At 36.7% G+C, this 10,061-nt stretch overlaps 1 protein-coding gene across 10 annotated transcripts in view; it reads left to right on the forward strand.

Moving 5' to 3' along the window:
* The window catches only part of ELAVL2 (ELAV like RNA binding protein 2), a 107,260-nt gene extending 97,491 nt beyond the window's left edge, over positions 1 to 9,769 (forward strand). For 6 of the 10 annotated variants that reach the window (XM_079330798.1, XM_079330796.1, XM_079330799.1 and 3 more), the window contains 3 exons: positions 1,293 to 1,518; positions 6,526 to 6,564; positions 7,034 to 9,769. In XM_079330798.1, coding sequence (XP_079186924.1) covers positions 1,293 to 1,518; positions 6,526 to 6,564; positions 7,034 to 7,364 — 596 coding nt within the window. In that variant the 3' untranslated portion in view covers positions 7,365 to 9,769. The remainder of the gene's footprint in view (positions 1 to 1,292; positions 1,519 to 6,525; positions 6,565 to 7,033) is intronic. The other 4 variants (XM_079330804.1, XM_079330797.1, XM_079330803.1 and 1 more) reach the window with 2 other exon arrangements.
* Positions 9,770 to 10,061: the final 292 nt, after the last annotated feature.

Below are 10,061 nucleotides of genomic sequence, written 5' to 3' on the forward strand. Positions count from 1 at the left end.
CCAAATACTGACTTGTAAATGTAGCAGATTTGCGAACAGATTCTTTGTGCAATAAATTGCTGTTCACTGTAAGTTCCTGTATATTAATATACAGAATTAACAGATGGACCAGTAATCAGATATAATTGAATTTCTAATATGTGTGATAATTCTATTCATATACATAAATCCTGCTATTTGCAGTGTACTTTCTGGCATATAGAATGTTATTAAGGCTTAAGCTTTCTTGCCTCCTTTTTAGTATTTTGGAAGAAGTAGGCTCAGAATGGTATGAATGACTAATAATGTGAATGGTTGTGACACATACTGATAAAAATTGCAAAGTTGAAGCTGTGACATTTGACTCTTTCAAGCTTTCACATGTCTGTTCATTGTCACTTTTGATGGCTTAAATTATCATTGTTTATGAACAGAATAGATTTAATGTCACTAATGTCTTTCTCAAATGATAAAAAGTGTCTGATAAAAAACTCATCTGGTTATTCATGAATCAAAATATAAAGGGGCTCTTAATGACACTAGAAATATTACAACAGAATATTGATCTAACTAATGTTGCTTTTAGTAGCTTTAATGTTTATTGGTTCAAGTATCCACAGCTTAATGTGTTAATGTCTAAGACACTTGGAATTTTGATGTTTGTCTTCTACTTTTTGATTCCTTCATGTGTTACCTTTAACTTTTCTATATCAAGAAAACTTTCCTTCAAAAGTAACACCTAGTGATGTATGGTGAAGTAGAGAAACCAAATCTTTTACTTAGAGGTCACCACTGACAGTTAAAACATGGCCATAATTGCCATTATTGCAATAGAGTCTTTGCATGTCATCATCCTCTCATCATATCTGCTCCAAAGAGAAATTCAGGATATAATCCAGAAGAACAAAAACTTTTTTTTCATACTAGAGAGCAGAGAACTAAGCTATTTACAGAAATTTTGTAAGTTCAGAGTAGTGTGAGCTGACCAGAGGTTACAGTGCAGCTGTTTAGGTTCATCTCCATCCAACAAGATCGCTTTGTTTTCAAATTCCACTTTGGCTCACTATATTTCCACTGTTTTCCCTCAAACTTTGAAGCTTTTTTGCACAAATGTATTTTATCAGTTAAATAAAAAGCTAAAATCAAAATTAGAGTAGAAAATTCTTACTTTATGCAGAAGCTCAGTCCTCTCAAGCTCAAAGTTATTGTGCGTTCACAGCATTTTGACCATCAGCATGGCAATTGGTGACACAAATGAAAAGTTACCATCTAACAGTGAATTCATTACTGTGTGCTTTTTTCACCTTGTGCAGGGGTGTCACGGGGCGTGGGGTTTATCCGGTTTGACAAGCGAATTGAAGCAGAAGAAGCTATCAAGGGCTTGAATGGCCAGAAACCTCCGGGTGCTACAGAGCCCATCACTGTAAAGTTTGCTAACAATCCAAGCCAAAAAACCAATCAGGCCATTCTTTCCCAGCTGTACCATTCTCCAAACAGAAGGTATCCCACTCCCCTAGCTCAGCAGGCTCAGCGTTTTAGGTAAGTCACATAATGTGCACAACTCTGCTGTAACTTGCATGTACCCACAGGCCTGTTTGTTAACTACACTTTTGTGCTTTCCTGCTTGTCTGACTCCTATGTGGGAAGGAAACACATGAATGTTGAACTGCAGCTATGCTACCACAGTACAGCTAAAACCAAAAATGCATGCCATCCTATTGATAACATTTCAGTGTCTAATAAGCATACTTAGACCAAGGTGGCATCTTTTTTGTACTCAAGTCACTAAAATGTTTTTTCAGAGATTATTTTTCATTTCCTAGATTATTCTTGATTAATGTGCAAGTTGATTCAGTTTATATTGACGTAGGAGGTTTAGTGGGGTTTTTTTTTTTTTTTTTTCTTGGCCATATGGCAGCTTCTTCTTTACCCCATATTTTTCCTCTGCATTCTGGCTTTCAGGTTTTTTCCTGGTTAGTTGTCTATGCTGTCTGTGGAGTAGGTCTCCATGTCATACTTTCTTTCCTTGTTACAGCCTTTCAAAATGAAGATTGTTCGCATATTTTATGCATGTGGTTTTTGGGGATTTATATTCCCATCATGTTGAAACTATTGCCATACCTGTGCTATTTGAAGTGTATTGAAGAGGCCAGATGGTGAGAACAAAGTGAAAAAACACTGTATTATCTACATCCATGAGTATCTTAGATTTTTTTTTTTGTCATCGTGATTATTTCTTCCCTCCCTTTGCCCCTGAAAAACGTGACTTAATTGTATTAAATAGTAACATATTGAAATAGTATTTCTGTTTTGTTTTTCAAGAAACAAAAGCAGTTGACAGCTTGCTTCAAAGAGAAAATACAAAATTTCAAAAGCTCTGCATTGGCTGGGCTTTCTTATAAGCCAAATACTGAAGAGTTAATGGACTGCATTTCTGATTTTTTCTTTTCTTCAGCTTTTTGGCCTTATGTACTATATGTTGCAGGTGTGAGAAGTAGCTGTTCCGTTGCAGAAGAGGGGATAAGCAATTTTATTTACTTTTTTGTGGCTCTCTTTGCCATTTCTTAGATAATCAAAGGCCTACCTTACAACAGTGTTCTGAATATTGCATAAAGCGGACTTGCTGTTGTTCTATAGACAGGGTGCAGGGTCAGACATTGCAGGATGGACTGAAGTGCAGTGTATGAAATAAGATCATGGGTTATGTGCTACAAGCTTGTGTGTTACAACACTCAACATATTCTGGCAAGTCTTGGCTGCAGAATCCTTGAGTTCTTCTGACGGCCCGTATTCCAAGATACTCCTCGGTTCAGTTTCACTCAGATGCTGGCTGGGGTACCAAAAGTATTTCACTGATACTCCAGGTAGATCTATCATAATTTGTAAAAATTCTCCCAGCTGTCAGAGGGTTTTTTTGTTTTGTGGTGGGTTTTCTTTTGGTTTTTTAAGGGGTTATTTTGTTTGTTTGAGGGAGAGGTTGTGTGCATGTCTGGGGTTTTTTGGGAGTCTTGTTTTTGTATTTTTAGGTATTTTTTTATTGCTTGTTTGTTTTTTGTTTTGGGTGGAATTTTTTGTTTGTTTTGGGTGTTTTTTGGTTTGGTTTTTGTTTGGTTTGGTGGTTTTTTTGGTAGGTTGTTCTTTTGGGGAAGGTTTTGGTTCTTTTTGATAAGACTTATTTCTTTGCACTTAGTTAACTTCCTTGTCCTGCAACTTTAGGCTTTGTATCTTAAATTTTGACTGGTGGAGGTTTTATTTTTCTTTCATAAAAATGCAATTCCATTTAATGTTCATTTACATTGGGAAGTTGTTGGTTTTCTCTGAGATACATATGGGCCAAATATAAGCATAAAGTAATGCTTAAAAGCACCTTGAGAAGTTACTATGATTTGCCCCACATAAAAGTTTAATGGTAAAAAAAAAGCCTTGAGTAATACCAAATCTGTAGTAAATAGAGTAAAATCTCTCTCACTTTTATTGATGTGGAAGAAAGAAAAAGTTTAACTTAACTGGTTAAAAGGTAAACTGACAGATTTTTTTCTGTTTTTCTTTTTTTTTTTTTTTTGTGTTGATGCCTTCAGACTAATGTTACATAACTAAAAGATAGTTTTACCAAATTTTAAGTCTTTACACTGTAAAGGGAAGTCATCTTTTTTTGTGTTATTTAGGTTTTTGCCTTGCATTATTTTATCATTTCAGATCTAGTACTGACTGTGTAGTTGAGATGGCACCAGTGCTTCAGATCTTTCATGTGTTCCACATGCAAGAAATCTTAGCTGTTGACATTTCAGACAGGATTACCTGATTCAGTTGTCCCATCTCTGTCAGTAGTTGACAGCAGCCTGAAAACAGCTTAAACTTTAATGGTAAAAGCAACAGGTTCAATGTAACGCTTTCTTTTCTTATTGAGAGAAAATTTGAGCTGCACTTTCAAAAGCAACTCTATATAGTTGTTCCTCAGTTTCTCTAAGATGTGTAGCTTAAAGCATCTTTAAAAATTTTCCAGTGAATGTCTATGACAATTTTTCCAGAATATTTTCTAGTCTTCAAGATAACTGATGAAAGGTCATAAGTGGAACCATTACTGTATTAAGTCCCATGTCTCTGTGCCCTTATAACAAGGACCTGTAAGTGGTGGTACTTTAGAACTCTTCACTCTGCTCTCCATCCCTGATGTCAATGACAGTAGACTTCAGTCATCCACACTGTCTACTGATGATAGTCAAGTACTTTTTTAGTTTCTTTTTTTCTGCCCTTTTAGGGGTTCATTATTTCATTATGGAGTCTAGTTCCTGGTCCTGCACAGCACCATCCCCAAGAGTCATGCCATGTCGCTTGAGAGCATTGTCCAAACAATTCCTGAACTTTGGCAGGCTTGGTGCTATGACCACTTCCCTAGGAATTCTATTCTAGTGTCTAGCCACCCTCTGGGGGAAGAATCATTTCCTAATATCCAACCTAAACCTCCCTTGACAGAACTTCAGGGCATCCCCTCAGGTCCTGCACTGTGACCACAGAGCAGAGATCAGTGCTTGCCCCTCCTGTTCCCCTCACAAAGAAACTGTAGATTGTGAGGAAGGCAGACACCCTTTAGGCTCCCCAGGCTGAACAAGCTAGGTAACCTCAGCTGATCCTTACACAATTTCCTCTCCAGACCCTTCAGCATTTCCTTTGGACACTCTCTGACAGCTCAATGTCTTTGTGTCACCCATTTCTTCCCCCAGCACTGGAGGTGAGGCTGCCCCAGCTCAGAGCAGAGCAGGACAATCCCCTCCCTTGCCCAGCTGTGCTGCTGTGCCTGATGCTCCTCAGGACACTCTTGGTCCTGCTGGGTGCCAGGACACTGCTGGCTCATGCTCAACTTCAACCAGGACCCCCAGGGCCCTTACCATGCTTTTCAGTGTCTTATTCCCTGTTCTGTCTGTATGTGCTGGATTGCCCCATCCCAGGTGCTGAATCTTACACTTGGCCTTCTTAAATGTCATGTCATTTAAATATCCTGTGACATCGGGTGATTGCCCAATGCTCTGATTCATCAGAGTCTTTCTGCAGAGTCTCTTTGCCTCAAAGGGGAGTCAACAGATCCTCCCAATTTAGTGTCATCAGCAAACTTACTTAGTATGTGTTCTTCAAGTCCTGTATCCAAGTCATTTATGGAGATGCTAAAGAGCACTGAGCTTAAAATGAATGTGGAATTCCAGTACTGTGGAATCCCAGTAGTGACCAGGTACCAGTCAGGTGTCACCCATTCACTGTAACTCTTTGTGCCTGATCTGTGAGCCAGTTGCTCACTCATCACATTTATCCAGCTGTGAGATGGACAGTTTGTCCAGAAGGATCCTAGGAGAGGTAGTGTTAAAAAGCTTTACTGAAAACCAGAAGGATTACATCAGCTGATTTTCTTTGATCAGCTGGGTGGGTTATCCTGTAGTAAAAGGAAATTAAATTGGACAAGCAGGACTTGGCCTTCATGAAGCCATGCTGGCTGTGATTGTGTTTTTTTAATACTTACCAGAATAATTTCCATAATTTTTAGCATGCATTGAAGTGAGACTGACAGGCCTATAGTTTCCAGGATCATACTTCTTGCCCTTTTTGAAATTTGAGGTAGTGTTAGCCAACTTCTAGTCAACTCAATATTCCTAACATTGTTTAAAAAAAAATCATTGAAAGAGTCCTCACAAAGACATCAGCTAGTACTTGGAGTTTTCTTGGGTGAATCAAGTCCCATAAACTTGTAGGCATCCAGATGGAGCAGGAAATCCTGCACAAGTTCAGAGTTGTTCACTATTCTCACAGCAGGCTGTGGGGTGATCATCCTCATTCTGTAACAGGCTGATAATATTTTTGGACTGCTCTTTGAGATTGACATACTTAAAAAAAATAGGTTTTTAAATACGTCAGTTTTTTGTCCCCCATGTTTTTGGTGAGCTTCAAGTCCTGTTGAGCTTTGGCCACACAAATTTTCTCCTTCCAGTGGCAAACAATATGTCTGTATTCTTTCCAGTCGACCTGACTTTGCCTCCACTGTCCTTACACTTCCTTTTTTTGCCTTAGTCCTGCTCAGCCAAACCAGCCTTATGTCTCTCAGCATTCTAGAATTGAGGAGTAGGAATATGAAAAATTACTTTTTGGGGTTTATGTTGATACAGTTGCTAGTGGTCCAACATACTGCATGTCTTTAGTCATATCGCCAAACATGTCAGAAGCCTCGATAACATTCTCCTTCTCGGCCAAATTAATAGTGTGGGAAACTTCACCCGTGTGGTCACTGACTGTAGCTTTATGATAACAGTAAATGATTGCTGAATTTGTGGGCGTGGTGTACTTTATAAAATAAACTTCTTATAAAAGTGGTTATTACACAAGAATATCTGTTTTGTATTCACTGTGACATGTAATAAGGTGTCATGGCTCTTTCGGTGATGATACATTGCATTGCATGAGGTTCCGTACAGTGTAATGGATGTGACAGTAATATGTTAAGTTTCCTTAGTCTTAAAGGGTGGAAAAGTCTGAAGACTGAACATGTTGCTAAATGTTTTGCAGGTTGGACAATCTGCTCAACATAGCTTATGGAGTAAAGAGGTAATAAAGAATTAATTGATTCATAACAACCAAATTGTTTTGAAGTATTTTGCAAACTCTTACTTTTCAGTAAGACTTGTGTTGTACTGTTGCATGTTGAGACTTCAGCTGAAGATTGTTCATTTTGATGCATTTTGCATGAAATAGACAAGCCTTTTGTAGCAGTTCCATGGAATTCCTGTTTCAAATGACTTATTAATCCTCACTGGTTTTATAGCATGCTTTCCTTTTGATTTTCTGTTTTGTCATTTCAGACATACCTAGCACTGTTCTCCCTACTCATATATATTTTTTTACTTGGTATTTGCACAGTTAGGGGTCAAAAAATATTTTTGACCTTATCTTTCCAGTCTGAGCAACATGTTCATTCTGTGAAAATCTCTGTATCATTCTCTTTTATTTTGACATTTCTGGGTTTTGTGTGAACAGTTGTATTAGGATTCTGTTTTGATTTCCCTCATTTTTTCAGTAGGTTTCCTCCAATGACCATTGATGGAATGACCAGTTTGGCTGGAATTAACATCCCTGGACATGCAGGAACTGGGTGGTGCATTTTTGTGTACAACTTGGCCCCTGATGCTGATGAGAGTATCCTCTGGCAAATGTTTGGACCCTTCGGAGCAGTAACCAACGTGAAGGTCATCCGTGACTTTAACACCAACAAGTGCAAAGGTTTTGGATTTGTGACTATGACAAACTATGACGAGGCAGCTATGGCAATAGCCAGCCTGAATGGATACCGCCTTGGTGACAGAGTATTGCAGGTCTCCTTCAAAACAAACAAAACGCACAAAGCCTAACAAGTTACTCTCAGTGCATTAATACATGAAAACTATACAACAAAGGCAATTTACAAGAAGCTTTATGCATTAGTAAATGCCTTTGTTGTATACCAGTGTGGAAATGGGGATAAAATGAATACTTAGCATCCTAAGAATATGTGAGATTTTTTTATTGCTAATATTTGAATTAGAACTTCTTAACTATCTTTTATGTTTGAGTATTGACAAGACGTGCAGGGTTTTTGCCTGTCACAATGCATATTCTACTGCCTTCTTTGAAGAAGGTGGACCTTTTAAAAGTTTCAGCTAAGGAAAGAATTTTTTTTTTTTCTTTATACATGACTGCCTTTATGAGTAAATATCGAGGCTTTGTGTGATGCTATAATTTTTTTTTGTCATTGCTTGATTTGCTTTGTGTTTAATTTACACTGTAGTGAGTTGTTTTGCTTTATTGTTCAAAAAAAGTATCTGAAGTTTACATTTTATTTATAAAGTTATGAGCAGTATTTATTTCATCATCTTCATTTGGGTTGGGAAATGGGAACACATTATAAAAGCTTATTGTAAGAATACTGAAGAACTTTTCGTAAAGCAGTACCTTGCCAAAGAGATAAGAGCCTCTTTGATGTGGGTTTAAAAAAGCATCTATTTTTATAAAAAAAAATAAAAAATTTGGAGAAACTTTTTACTGGTCCTGGAACAAATATTTTGACTTGAATACTTTGAGAAATCTCTTCGTATGACACCTAGTGAGCTTTTAAAACTTACCAGGAAATTTGCAGTTGTTGGGAAAAAATTTAGAAAGATTTATGATGTAGAACTACTTTTGAGACCTTTGTATTAAGAAGTCAATGGAATGCACTGTTGGTTTCATTTTTTGTAATCATCAGTGCAGTCATTGATCATCCTGGTAATTAAGTGATAGGTGGCTCACTTTAATTTGTGATTTTGAAGCAAATGAAAATTTAAAAAAGAAAATATACAAGCAAGCAGAAAACTTAGAATGCTGAGATATGGGGGAAAAAAATCTGTTCTTCCTAAAGAATTCCCTTCAGATAGAGCTCATGGTGTTTAGTGATGTACTTGCTATTGTTTGAAGAATTGTTTTGTCTTAAGAAAAGACATTGTGCCTGGTTTGTGCAGTAGCAAATCAGCAGAAGTGGGTATGTTAGGAGGTATTTTGGAAGTTATGTTCAAGGCTAGCACCTGAGCTTTGTGTAATGTAAATAAGACCTTAAGTTATGAACCTTTCAGCTAATTTTGATTGTAGGGTTTTTTTTAAGTTACATGCCAAGTGATGTTCAATTTTGAATGTTTTTGTATAAGTTTTTTCTTTGTAAATGGCATTAACATTGTTACTTGAGGTCTGCTTCTTTTTTTTTTTTTTTTTTTTTTTTTTTTTTTTTTGTCCTGAGGACTTGAATTTACAGTGCATCAGATCTGTTGCTATTTTTGTCTGTAGATAGTCTAGCTTCAGCTCTTTATGGTGATGCAACTTTTTTGTTCATAAATATGTTCGTGGTAAAAAAAACCCCAAGTATAAACATACGTTTTGAGCAAATTTCCTTTCATTTTTCATATGAAAACCATAAATACCTGTATGCTATTGAAGTTTAACTTTGTATGATGCTTAAATCACTATTTGGGGAAATAGAAAAAGTCTTTACCATGTATTGAAGAAATTTAAGGAAAACAAATACAGAATATTTTCTGATTAGCATCTAGCTTATAATTAAATTTTTTTAAAAAAGCTGAGGGTTTGATGCCTTCACCAGGATGCACTGACAACTATGTAGTTACGTCCTGCTTTTTGTATAAACTGAGATGCTCATATGCTTCCCCTTAGAAAAAGCAATGTTCTATGCATAACATAGTTGTACACTATCTTTGCAGTTGTTTTTGGTTCTTCTTCTTTTAAATTGTAGTTATAAAATTTTCAGTATAGTACACTACATATACTGTGAAGCGCGTGCTAAAGTGAATAAGCAGGTTTTCATGCTGACCCACTCAATGCTATTCAAAAATCAGTTGGCTTCCTGAGTACTTCTTCATCCTTAGATGCATTTAGATTGTTAAAGCTAATCCTCTGCATTAAAAGTTGTATATAGTATAGAAATCACAAACTTTCTGATGTGGAAGAAATAGCAGCTACATGCTTCTTTCCTATACTACTGTAGCAACTAACAGCATTGATGAGAAGGCATGTAAATTGAGCTTCACTTTACAGTGTTTATCAGAGCACTTAGTAAAATATAAGGCTGGTATTTTTTTGAAGTTGTATAGTATGACTTAATTCACACTTGTTGGAATAGAGAATATATTCTGTTGGGTATTTAAGAGGTTGTACATGTTTTCTTTTGTGTTTGGATTCTTTGTACTTTTTCATGTTCAGTACATCAATAAACAAAGTTGAAGGGAAAACAGTCTCACAAGCTGGGTCTTCTACCATATTGTCCACTGCTTTAATGAGTAAGCAGTCGCAGTGAAAGGTTTTTGCAAAGCTCTCAAGCTACTTGTCATTTAGCTTAAGATCCTAGTTACCAATAAGGAGGAAAGAGTAGAGCTATGTACCAGTTCTGTTACCTTAAAATTAGTGTAGACTCTTTTCACTTCAGTTTTACATTAACTGCTCAGTACTTAGGCTGATATCATAAATGAGAGTCATTAAATGCATTCAGTAAAAGTTAATTTGCTGTCTGTCTAGCAGGCTGCTAT

This window comes from Erithacus rubecula, assembly GCF_903797595.1.
Source record: "Erithacus rubecula genome assembly, contig: SUPER_Z_unloc_1, whole genome shotgun sequence".
In the NCBI taxonomy this organism is placed as follows: Eukaryota; Metazoa; Chordata; class Aves; order Passeriformes; family Muscicapidae; genus Erithacus; species Erithacus rubecula.